Here is a 13,210-nt window from a genome sequence, read left to right on the forward strand (position 1 = left end):
TCCTTTGCGGGACGAGCCTAGTTTCGATCAAACCGGCGGTTTCGGCTGAGTAGGTCGCTGGTGCGAACTCAGAGGCAAGGCTCCGGGAGGCAGCAGACCTGGAGCCAGCCCTTTCGTGGGGGCAGGAAGTCCAGAGTGGGTCTTGGCCAGGGCTCTGGCGGAGTTAAGTCCACCCAATGAAGCAAGGTCAGACCACTCCTCGATTCCTCCAGTCGGAGGCTGTTTGACTGTTTTACGAGGAGTGGATCAAGATCACATCAGACCGGTGGGTCCTCAGCGTGATAAAAGATGGTTACATATTAGAATTCTCTTATCCATTACAGGACTTGTTCATGATGTCTCCTTGCACCCTGGTCGGAAAGCGAAAGTTAGCTCAAAGTACTGTGGAACAGTTACAAGCATTGGGAGCAGTGATTTCTGTCCCACTGGGGGAACAATGGACGGGCAGGTATTAAATATACTTCGTGGTCCCGAAAATGGACAATATGAACCATCCTATTTTAAATTTAAAGAAGGTAAATGTCATTCTCAAGGTTCCTCGGTTTCAAATGGAAACACTGCAGTCAGTGATTGCTGCAGTACGCAAGGGAGAGTTCCTGGCACCTCTGGATTTGTTGGAAGCTCATCTGCATATTCTGATTCATCCGAGGCATCAGAGGTTTCTGCGCTTCATGATCCTCGGGAAACATTTCCAATTTTGCGCCCTTCCATTTGGTTTGGTGACGGCACTGCAGAGATTCACCAAGATGATGGTGGTTGTGGCAGCAGTGCTCAGAAAAAGGAGCAACCTGGTTCATTCATATCTGGACGACTGGCTCATTTGGACAAAGTCAGAAGCCCTGGGTGTTCAGGCAATGGATCTCGTCTTGCAACAACTGAGGTCACTGGGATGGGTGGTGAATCTGGCAGAGTCACCTCACCCCTACTCAGGTTCTGGAATTCTTGGGAGCACGCTTTGATACCAAGGTGGGGAAAACTTTCCTTCAGGAGGATCGTATAATCAAGCTGCAGATGCGCAGATTATTGGAAGCAAGGATGACCAGGGTCTGGGATTATCTACAAGTCCTGGGGGGCTCTATGGCCTCGACGTTGGAGCTGGTGCCTTGGGCCTTTGCGCATATGAAGCCCCTGCAGTGGTCACTCCTTTCCCATTGGAATCCTTTGTCGGAGCAGTTTCATCTTCCTTTTTCACTCAAGGAGCCCGCCAGATCCAGTCTTTCATGGTGGCTTAGTCAAGAATATTTGAGGCATGGAGTGGACCTGGAAGTACCAGGAGTACCTGGAGAGCGGTATGCCAGAATCAGTCTGCTCAAGGGCAATGGTCCGAGGAAGACAAGGTTTGGAGACAAGGGCAGTGTGGTACGCCTTGATTGCATTTCTGCCTCTGTTGAGTAGCCACATGGTGCACATCTTATCGGAGAACACAACCACAGTGGTTTATGTCAATTGTCAAGGGGGAACCAGGTGTTGGGCGGTGGCCCAGCAGGCGCAGGATTTGTTTCTCTGGGTCGAATCTAGCTGTGCTGGCAGCGACTCACATTGTCGGAGTAGATAATATGCAAGCGAACTTTCTCAGTCGTCAGAAACTGGATTGGGGGAATGGGAGCTGTCCAAAGAGGCGATGGCTCTGATGAGTCGTAGGTGGGGTGTTCCCTGCCTGGACTTGATAGCGACGTGAAAGAAAGCTAAGGCACCCCGGTTCTTCAGTTGCAGAAGAGAGCACGGAGCGGAAGGCGTGGATGGTCTGGCGCTGCCTTGGCCCTGGGGAATTCTACTCCATGTCTTTTCTCTATGGCTTTTGGTAGGCAAATGGGTTTGTCGCATAGAAAATCACCCCGGGAAAGTGATTTTAGTGGTGCCAGAGTAGCCAAAGCACCCGTGGTTCACGGATCTGGTCAACCTGATGGTGGATGGTCCGCTGAAGCTAACCCAATTGCCAAACCTACTACGTCAGGGTCCAGTATTTTCGGATCAGGCGAATCACTTTTGTCTTGTAGCTTGGCTTTTTAAAAGAAGCGTTTGAGAGAAAAGGGTTATCTGGAGGATGTCATTTCTACTTTGCTGTAGGTTAGGAAGACTTCCAATTCATTGTCATATGTGAAGGTGTGGAAAGCCTTTGAATCCTGGTGTGCGGCTCGAGGAATAGTCTAGACTCAAGCTTTGATTCCTCACATCCTGGCTTTTCTGCAGGAGGGTCTGGTGAAAGGCTTGGCTTTCAACTCACTGAAGGTTCAGGTTACGGCCTTGGGCTGGCTGCGAGGTAGGGTGCATGGTCTGTTGCTTGCAGCCCATCCTGATGTGGTTAGTTTTTTTCGAGGTGCTAAGCATTTGCAACCTCCGGTACAGAAAACATGGCACCTGAATTTGGTTCTTAGAGAAATGTGTGTGGCTCCTTTTGAACTTTTAAAAAGGTCTACATTAAAGGTTTTTACGTTGAAAGTAGTGTTTCTGATAGCCATTTTTTCAGCTTGGAGGATTTCAGAACTGCAAGCGTTATCATGCAGAGAACCTTTTTTTTTTTTTTTAAAGATCTTGAACTCTGGGATTTCCTTGAGGACTGTGCCTTCTTTTCTTCCGAAGGTGGTGTCGTCTTTTCATTTGAACCAGTCTGAGGAGCTGCCTGCTTTTCCGAATCTAGACACGTCGTCTCCGCACATTAAGGATTTGCGGTGTTTGGATGTCAGATGGGCTTTGTTGCATTATCTCAAGGTCACCAATGGTTTCAGATTGCCTGACCATCTCTTTGTGCTATGGAGTGGCCCCAAAAAAGGGCAGAAGGTGTCAAAGTCCACGATTGCAAGGTGATTGAAAGAGGCAATAAGCTCCACTTATATATTTATAAGGGGCATCCGGTCCCAGAGGGATTGAGAGCTCATTCAGTTCGGTCTCAGGTGACTTCGTGGGTTGAGTGCCAGCTGGTGTCGCTGCAAGAAATTTGTCGGGCAGCTCCTTGGAAGTCATTGAACACTTTCGCCAGACATTATTGTTTGGATGTCCAACACCCAGAGTCCATGGGCTTTGGTGAGAGTGTTCTTCGAGCGGGACTCTCACAGTCCCACCCTAATTAGGGAAGCTTGGGTACATCCCAGGAATCTAGACTGATCTGGGTATGAACAGGAAAGGAAAATTAGTTCTTACCTGCTAATTTTTGTTCCTGGAATACCAAGGATCAGTCTAGAGTCCCGCCCTGGTGTGGGTGAGAGTCCGCTCGTATTTCTGTCAGGTTTCTGCTTGTATATAGGCTGCAGAGCTGCTTACGATTCAAACCAGTTCCCCTGTTGTGGAGTTATAGAGCAATCAGCTTTTTGGGAACGGTTTTATCCTCATTTTCCCTTGCTTGTTTGAGGAAATATTATTGGCATTAAGTTTGCATACGTTTATCTTGGCTTGGGTACAGGTCAATACTGAGGGACTGCAGGTGGCACTCCAGGTTATTGGCAGTGTCAGTGAACCTTTCTCTGTCTCCATCTGCTGGAAGGGAGGCATAATCCCAGGAGTCTGGACTGATCCGTGGTATTCCAGGAATGAAAATTAGCAGGTAAGAACCAGTTTTTCTTTAGCGTACACTATCTGGTCTTAGTGTGTACTAACAGAAAACTAAAAAAATAATTTTGGTGTTTTTTTTTTTTTCACTGCGTGCTTCCAACAAAATGAAATGAAATACACATTGTCGTTGACAGTGTCTATTTCGTTTTAAGTGAATGCACAATCCTACTGGGAATGATCAGCTTACTGAAATTCTAAATATACATGCAGATATCCTAAGTACAATCAATAATCCTAGAATACAGATTTTTGTTCAGCAACCATTACATAAATGTCTAGAAAGCATTATATCAGAGGCACACAAGCCAAGCTCTTCTGGGGCTAGAAGAAAATTGGGTTTTTCAGGTAGCTAATTTGTGCCAATCAGCCTGTTTTTTCAGACCAAATATCCATTGTAGGTAGGCTGAAAATAGAGGAACAGGGCTGGGCAGATCTTAGAGTTTTATAAGCAATGAAGTGGAGATGAACTAGTTCATGTGTTATTTGACCAATCAGCGACTCGGGTGGGCTGCTCTCACAGTGCCCAATAACATCACAAAGGCACTCTGACAATTGTGTCCAGAAAGAGCCGCAACAGGGGATTATTTAATGTTTTAACACATGTCATGCACATCACAGGTTGCAGAAGTTCATGTTCCTTTTCACTAAGAGTGAAGGCATCTCTAACCATTTGCCTCATGCGAGCAGTGGACACACATCTAAGTGATCACTCTTACTTTACCCAATGGACATGTATAATAATATTTTGAGAGAGAGAATGTTACATTGTTATTAGTTTATAGATATATTACCAATCCATGAGTTACTCTTGTTCTGATTAGGTGACAAGTGACAGAAGAAGCCACAAGTAGTTCTGAGAAGGGTCAGCAAAGACTAGAAGTGCTCAAGGTAGCTGTACAGTCAGTTTAGGCAATTAAATGAGTTTTCTTAAAAGCACAAATTAAAAAAAACCCTCGGATGCTCTTAGTTTTTAGCTGTGGGTTGCCTCACAATTCAAGCTTTGGGTGAGTTTCTGAGATATATGGGTCCAGGGGCTATGATTCCTTTGAATCCCTGATGCACACTCAGGAGCAAATTTTAAAAGCCCTACGAGCGTAAATCCGGTTGGATTTACACGCACCAAGCCTATTTTGGGGCGTGGGCGATCTGGGGGCGTGGCCAGAGGCCTCCCTAGGGCCACTTGGTTGGCGTGCGCAACCTATGCCTGCCCAGAGGCAGGCACAACTTGCATAACAAAGGTATGGGGGCGGTTTTAGGTAGGGCTGGGAGAACATCTCAGATATAAAATGTCCGATTTCGGAGCAGCCTCAGAGGGAACAGGGAAAGCCATTGGGGCTCCCCTAGGGCTTGGCGCATGCAAGGTGCACAAGCTTGTGCACCACCTTGCGTGAGCCGACCCCGGATATTATAACATGCGCGCGTCTGTGTGCACATATTATAAAATCGGGTGTAGATTTGTGCGCGCCGGGTTGCGCGCACAAATCTACGCCCGCATATAGGTACTAAAATCTGGCCCTCACTGTTCCTGGCCTGTTTTCAGAGAACTGAGCCCCGTTTATCAGGGCACTGGCTCTGTGTGGACTTCAGGAGCTCGCACAGTAGCTAGAGGTCTGAGGATTTAGCATTTTCCATGCTGAAAGTCTGAGGAGCCTGTGCTACTTACCATGGTTCCGATGCTGTATGTGGTAGCAGGGCCGATGGTATGGTGGTAGGGTTCAGCAGCTGCATACAGCCTTCCATAGCTACAGAGAAAGCACATGGGAAGGGAGAACATCTCAGATATAAAATGTCTGACAAATTCTTTGACAGACACAACTAAGTGTGTCAGTGCATGGAGAGGGAAACATTCGGGCCGAAACAGTACAGCATTGTTAGCCCGGGTCTGTTCGCACGTTTTCGACGCGCTAGCTTTACCCCTTATAAAGTAATGGGTAATAGCATGTTGAAAACGCGCGGCCAACCCCCCCAAAACTAATAGCGCCCACAACATGCAAATGGATGTTGATGAGCCTATTAGTTAGTCCCGCACGATCCAGAAAGCAAAATGTGCAGCGAAGCCGCACATTTTACTTTAAAAAATTAATGCCGGCCCAAAGGCTGGCGTTAATTTCTGCCGGCGCCGGGGAAGTATACAGAAAAGCAGAAAAAACTGCTTTTCTGTACACCCACCGACTTAGTATCATAGCGATATTAAGTCGGAGGCCCCAAAAATTAAAAAAAAAAAAAATTTAAAAAAAAATAAAAATTTAAAATCGGCCCGCGGGTCAGAAGATGGACGCTCAATTATGCCGGCATCCGTTTTCCAAATCCATGGCTGTCAGCGGGTTTGGAAAATAGAGCGTCTGCTGTCAAACCCGCTGATAGCCGCCGCTCCTGTCAAAAAGGAGGCACTAGGGATGCGCTAGTGTCCCTAGCGCCTCTTTTTACCGCAGGCCCTAATTTGCATACGCCACCCTCCTGAATTGCATGTCCAGGAGAGTGGCCTGTGCGCGCGCCGGGAGAGCCGGCGAGTGCCGGCTCTCCCGCACGTTTTTCTGTATCGGCCTGATTGTGTATTACTAACCAATGAAAAGACTGCTTTATTACACTAAGTGAATCTCTGACCTATGAGAAGACTGCTTTATAGTGCTAAGCTGTAACACCGATCAATGGTAAGACTGCTTTATAAAAATACTAATCTGTAACCAATGGCAAGACTACTTGGTAGTGATGAATTGTCTATTCTAAGTAATGGCAGCAGTGGTTTATTGGCTGGGCTGTCCATTTTCTGACAGTGTTGGTTGAGGCCTTTCTTTGAAGATGTTGCAGTAAGAGTTCAGGGCTCTAGGGGCAGCATGGTAGTTTCATGTGATCTTTACTCCCAGAACACAGACTGAGACCCATCTCACTATAACCTCATTACCTACTCAGGTGTCAGCTAGTGCTGCCATGTAAACCAGGATCAACCCTAAAAGGCTGATGCAGTTCTGGCTTTGCCCCATTGCTTCTATGGGAACATAAGAACATGCCATACTGGGTCAGACCAAGGGTCCATCAAGCCCAGCATCCTGTTACCAACAATGGCCAATCCAGGCCATAAGAACCTGGCAAGTACCCAAAAACTAAGTCTATTCCATGTTACCGTTGCTAGTAATAGCAGTGGCTATTTTCTAAGTCAACTTAATTAATAGCAGGTAATGGATTTCTCCTCCAAGAACTTATCCAATCCTTTTTTAAAACACAGCTATACTAACTGCACTAACCACATCCTCTGGCAACAAATTCCAGAGTTTAATTGTGCATTGAGTAAAAAAAGAACTTTCTCCGATTAGTTTTAAATGTGCCACATGCTAACTTCATGGAGTGCCCCCTAGTCTTTCTATTATACGAAAGAGTAAATAACCGATTCACATCTACCCGTTCTAGACCTCTCATGATTTTAAACATCTCTATCATATCCCCCCTCAGCCGTCTCTTCTCCAAGCTGAAAAGTCCTAACCTCTTTAGTCTTTCCTCATAGGGGAGCTGTTCCATTCCCCTTATTTTGGTAGCCCTTCTCTGTACCTTCTCCATCACAATTATATCTTTTTTGAGATGCAGCGACCAGAATTGTACACAGTATTCAAAGTGTGGTCTCACCATGGAGCGATACAGAGGCATTATGACATTTTCCGTTTTATTCACCATTCCCTTTCTAATAATTCCCAACATTCTGTTTGCTTTTTTGACTGCCGCAGCACACTGAACAGACGATTTCAATGTGTTATCCACTATGACGCCTAGATCTCTTTCTTGGGTTGTATCACCTAATATGGAACCTAACATTGTGTAACTATAGCATGGGTTATTTTTCCCTATACGCATCACCTTGCACTTATCCACATTAAATTTAATCTGCCATTTTGACGCCCAATTTTCCAGTTCTCTCAAGGACTTGCAGTTCCAGTCCCTGTAGGAAAGACAGGGGTAAAAGCAGAACTGGATCAGTCCCTCAGGGTAGAGCTCAGCCAGGTGGCAATCCTCACCTAAAGTCAGAGATTAACTCCTTTGTAGAGCGCATGAGACCTACTAATAGACCACGCCATAAGGGTGCCAGGCTAGGTCAAACAAGACCTACTGGAAGTCATGTCATATGTGGAACCTGAGGTAGGAGACAGGCTGAGGATGCAGCAGAACTCATTACACATACATTGCTGTTACGACCACTACCTTCAGTATGTTATTTATTATGTTTTTATGTTATTTGTTTAGATGTATTTTAAAATATATTTTGTATTTACCTTCATTTGTAAAATGCTTTGGGTGTTTTTATAGCAAATTGAGAGAAAATGGGGTATATGCATAAGATATCAATATACCAGTGACCCAGAAAAGCCCCACAGAAATATCTTAAATGTAAAAGAATTTCCAAGTCTCCGGTTCTTCACTGCTCTCGGTCAGTCCAGACAGAAGTCCTTTTCCCATACCTGTCACTGTAGGCTGCTGTTGCTGCCGCCGGCTGCGCATATCTGTATGCTGCATACCCGCCCTACAGCAAGAAGAAAGAGGGTTGAAAACCAGCAGAAGGCATCCTCAAAACCAAGAGAGTATCTCATCCCTGTATAGACCGTACTATGCCTCCCGTATCTACTTACCTGACAATTATCTATTTAATGTAGTCACTTATTAACTTTGTCAATGGATCGCTATCAATTTGAATGATCCATCTGCCCATCCTACTAACCTCCAGTAGCCACCCTAGGGACATCTGAGAACCCTCCAGAATTTATAAGAGATCACAGAGGAGACCATGGTTTGTCCGCAGGCTTGTTGCTGCTGAACAAGGACCTCTGTATGGAAGGAAGGTTTCAGCACTGGATTTAATTTTATTAAATTTTATATATCGCATGTAACTGGGCATAACCAAGCACTTTATAAGGATAAAACATACATAATAGAGGTTTAAAAAACCCCGTATATACCATAACAAAAAACCCCAAATCATACATAATAAACAAGCGAACACAATAAATAGGTTAAACAATATAAAACAACTATTGCAGGAGGCTGTTAGCCTGGCAAGGTGATAAGGCCGCAGTTCAGCTAACATTTTAGCAGTTATAGGGCCTGCCAAAAGAGCCAGGATTTTACTGCTTTGGGCCTGGTACTCTGCCCAGCATGCTCTGTTCAATCTGAAATTGAGCCAGTGGGTGCCTGGGAGGAAAGCAACCCCTGCTGAAAGAAAGCACCCCTGAAACAGCATCCCTCCTCCCTTACAGAATGCCAGGATCATAAGCAATCCTGGGGCGCTTCCAGAAACATTAACCTTAAATAAATTACACTTCTAGAGGTGAGAATGTCACCTCCCTGATGGTTTTAATTATGTGTCACTTTCACAGACCTTTTAAAAAACAAGGTTACATGCTGAACCCAGTGGCTGTGCCAACAAGCACTAGGAACAAATTTTAAGGTAATGCTCTCATGGTTTGCGTCTGTGTTGTTCAAAAGTCAAGAATGCAGGGATGCAAAAAATAAAGAGGCATCCAGGATGCTTTTCTCAGGACAAATGTGCACCAAACAAGTGCCCCTTTGTAGTGGTTTCACAATAATAAAAATCAGACCTGATGGAAAGATCACAACTCCCACAATCCCATCCTCTCTCAGCAGGGAATAGTGCAGAGGTGCTGGCTGTTGGGCAGCCTACAGCTCCTGCAGTCCCAGTCTTCCTTCACAGGAAGCACTCAGAGAGTGGTTCAGGAGCTCTGGTTATTGGGGGAACCTGCAGGCCCAGCTTCTTCTAGCAGGAAGTGCTGTAGGGAATGGTTAGGGAGTACTCGCTGTGGGGAAGTTTACAGCTCTTGCAATCCCAGCTTCTCCCAACAGGTGGTGCTGTAGGGAATGGTGCAGGAGCACTGGGCGTGGGGGAAGTTTACAGTTCCTGCACTTCCATAATCTCCCAGAAAGTCACAGAGAAAGCGGCTTCCAAAGCATTTTGCCAGTGTTAACCAGCTGCCTGAAAACTGTGCTTCCTCAAAGTAGCTAGAAGTCCACTCTTTGTTCCACAATGCACATACTTTAGCAGGATTCAAAAGAGGCATCCTGGGGCCCTGTTTCGATCGGGGGAGGAAAAATGGAGGCAAAGATTGCTTTTTCAAATCTTCCAATGCACTTAGATCAAGCAAAATTCTAGCTGCAGGAAAAGGGGGCATACATGTCTGTGGGGTACTTTGTGTCCACGGCAAATTTCAGAAGGAAAGTGTGTGGCAAAATCCAAGGCGAAAGGTACCCGCGGGCATATTCCCAATGCAGGTGGTCTGAAAACTGCACCCCAATCTCATAGAAAGAAAGTCAAGAGAACTTACATAAATTTCTGCTCCATAAAAGCCGTCTTGGTAAACAACTCTAGAAAAGCAAAGAGGAAAGAGGCTCGATGAAACCAAGTAATACCCAGCTAGCGGGAGTTGAAAGAGAACCAGAGGTCTTCAAGTCAAACTTTCTTCTCTTTGCCTAATCGCTTTCTACATGCTAATATGGGTGGGGGAGATGGCGAACGACCATGGAGCACTGGCAGCCAATTCTGTAACAAGGAAAGAACTTGAGAGGCTCCAAGAGAATAAACTCAGTCTGGACTCTCTTTCAGCTTATCTAAGGCTGTGGGTTCCCTTTATTTATTTATTTATAAGCTTTTATACACCGAAGTATTGGCGGGGGCCTTCACTCCGGTTTACATTTTTAACAACGCTATACATTGAATTCAGAGGAACAACTTTAACAGAATTAAAATTATAACGAATATATACAAAAGACCTGTTAAAGGTCTAAGTATGTCATACTGTTAAAAACATAGACATACTTTAACATACTTACAATTATAGCGAATATATACAAAAGATTAGGGGGGCTACATAAACAAGGGTGAGTAAAAGATCTTAGTGGTAGCTCTTTATGCTTTTCTGAGGTTGGGTGCCCAGCACTGAATCTCACACACTTCAAATGTGGCCTGACATACACAGAGGAAGGGTGGTTCACACCTGTGCTGTGTACATACAAGGTACAACAATTCTTAATGAAACACCAGCAAGTTATCTGAGTGTTCCAAAAGTACTGGATCTATTTTGATCCAAGGAAGAGACTTTTCGATCCTAAAAGCTAGTCAAGAAATGTTATTAAGTTAGTCCAATAAAAAGGTAGCACCTTAGATTTTTTTTTTTTTTGGTTTTTATTTACTAAACTTTATTTCTGTGGATCAAATGTATCATTTTTGCTTCAATTTTCACAGGAAGGAAAACAGGGAGTCCAAGACTTGATTATTTCCTTTAGATAAAAAAAATGTATGCAACGGCTCCCCATAACCATGTGGCAAAAGACAGCTCAGACAACAAGAGGAGCACACTCAGGCAACATTGCTCTATGTACAAAATGAAAATTCCATCCAATCCTAACACTGCCCTGCAGCTCAGAACAAAAATCCCATCCAATCCCAACACTGCTCTACAGTACAGAATGAAAATTCCATCCAAACCAAACACTGCTCTACAGTGCAGAATGAAAATTCCATCCAATCCTAATATTGCCCTGCAGCACAGAATAAAAATTCCATACAATCCCAACACTGCTCTACAGTGCAGAATGAAAATTCCATCCAATCTTAATATTGCTCTACAGTAAGAATGAAAATTCCATCCAATCCCATCACCTCTCTACTGTACAGAATGAAAATTCTATCCAATGCTAACACTGCTCTACAGTACAGAACAAAAATTCCATCCAATCCCAACACTGCTCTATTGTACATAATGAAAATTCCATCCAATCCTAATATTGCTCTATAGCACAGAAAGAAAATTCCATCTAATTGTAACACTGATCTATAGTGCTGTATTGCAGTTCTAACCAGTGGTAAAATCCTATATTGTGCTGAATTGTCTATTCTAAGCCAAGGTAACACTGTTTTATGTACCAGACTATCTGTTCTAACCAATGGTAATCCTGCTGTACAGGCTGCACTAGCCATATTTCTGAACATTTTGAGAACAATTTTCTTAAATGATGTGACAAAGGAGAAGTACAAATTCTGCTCAAAGGAAGAGAGAAGCAAACATCCAGAAAATATTTACTCAGGGCCTGATGAAATAAGGTGCGCTCAGTACAACACAGGTTTACTTGCAGTTTTGTGCACACTTTTTATGCACAAATGTTACTCCTGATGCAGCAAGGAGCTTTGTGCACAAAAAGATGAATTTTAAAAGTCTGGCGCGCCCAAGTCGGGCTTAAGCATGCCCACTGAATTTTTAAAGCTGCCAAGATGTGCGCGTATCTCCCACTGTGTGCACATCTCATTGGATTTCACAAAGGGGGCATGTGTAGACAGGGCTTGGGTGTTCCGAGGTGGGGCATGGGCTGATCTAAGAGATTTGTGTTATGTCTCCAGAGACACACACACCTGTGCTTGTGACAAAAGACATTTAATTTCTAATTTGCTAGCTATAATATAAACTGATTTCCTGCTGACATTGTTCTCTTTTCTGCTATATTTCCTCTGTTGTTGCATGTTTTTGACATCTCTATCTATTTAATCTAGCTACTGTTTTTAGCCTCCTGGCTAGTGTGTATTGAAATAACTGTCGGGTCGATTCAGTAAAAACGTGGGAGAGCGGACGAACGCCCGCTCTCCCGGCGCGCGCGATTCAGTATGTAAATTAGGTGGCGCGGTAAAAACTGGCAAAAGGAGGCGCTAGGGACACTAGTGCGTCCCTAGCACCTCCTTTTGACCCGGAGCGTCGGCTGTCAGCGGGTTTGACAGCCGACGCTCAATTTTGCCGGCATCTGTTCTCGAGCCTGCTGACAGCCACGGGCTAGGAAACCGGACGCCGGCAAAATTGAGCGTCCGGTTTTCGGCCCGACAGCCGCCGGCCCAATTTAAAATTTTTTTTTTTTTTTTTTTTTTTTACTTTTTACACCTTTCGGGACCTCCGACTTAATATCGCTATGATATTAAGTTGGAGGGTGCATAGAAAAGCAGTTTTTACTGCTTTTCTGTGCACTTTCCCGGTGCCGGCAGAAACTAGCGCCTACCTTTGGGTAGGCGCTAATTTCTGAAAGGAAAATGTGCGGCTTGGCTGCATATTTTACTTACTGTATCCCGTGGGCATACCTAATAGGGCCGTGCCGCGGGTTGGACGCGCGTTTTCCGCCCCTGTATACACCCCTTACTGAATAAGGGGTAAGGGAAAACGCGCGGCCTGTGTGTTTGTAATTTATAGAACAAAGGGCTGTTCTCTGCTTCAACAGCAGGGGGAAAAGAGGAAAAGGGGAATTGGATTCAGACAGCAACCAACAAGGACCCTGAATTTTATGGTCTGGGAAAACAAATAAGCTTGGGGGGGGGGGGGGGGGGTAACTTGCTGATGCGGCTGTTACTGCCCTTAACCAACTCCAACATTGCTCTCTGCTTCAATGGCAAGAGGTAATGGGGAGCTGGACTCAGTCAGCAACCAGCAAGGGCCCTGTCTTTAAGGTCGGGAAACTGATAAGTATGGAGGTGACCTGTACGGCGCGGCAGATACTACCGTGGGAAGCTTGCTGGGCAGACTGGATGGACCATTTGCTCCTTTTTTGCCGTCATTTCTATGTTTCTATCTGCATGCACATATTTACGCCGCCTGGGTGTGTGCTCAGGTCGAGTGCCACATATCTTTACTTCTGC

At 45.0% G+C, this 13,210-nt stretch overlaps 1 protein-coding gene across 12 annotated transcripts in view; it reads right to left on the reverse strand.

Annotated features, from left to right (window-relative positions):
- Positions 1 to 13,210, reverse strand: part of RBFOX3 (RNA binding fox-1 homolog 3) — a 559,590-nt gene that overhangs the window by 12,086 nt on the left and 534,294 nt on the right. For 9 of the 12 annotated variants that reach the window (XM_029599164.1, XM_029599165.1, XM_029599169.1 and 6 more), the window contains 3 exons: positions 9,867 to 9,906; positions 7,992 to 8,053; positions 5,210 to 5,288 (listed from right to left, as the gene is read on the reverse strand). In XM_029599164.1, the coding sequence (XP_029455024.1) occupies positions 5,210 to 5,288; positions 7,992 to 8,053; positions 9,867 to 9,906 (181 nt within the window). The remainder of the gene's footprint in view (positions 1 to 5,209; positions 5,289 to 7,991; positions 8,054 to 9,866; positions 9,907 to 13,210) is intronic. The other 3 variants (XM_029599166.1, XM_029599167.1, XM_029599163.1) reach the window with 1 other exon arrangement.

The sequence above is a fragment of the Rhinatrema bivittatum genome, chromosome 4 (genome assembly GCF_901001135.1).
Source record: "Rhinatrema bivittatum chromosome 4, aRhiBiv1.1, whole genome shotgun sequence".
Taxonomy (NCBI): Eukaryota; Metazoa; Chordata; class Amphibia; order Gymnophiona; family Rhinatrematidae; genus Rhinatrema; species Rhinatrema bivittatum.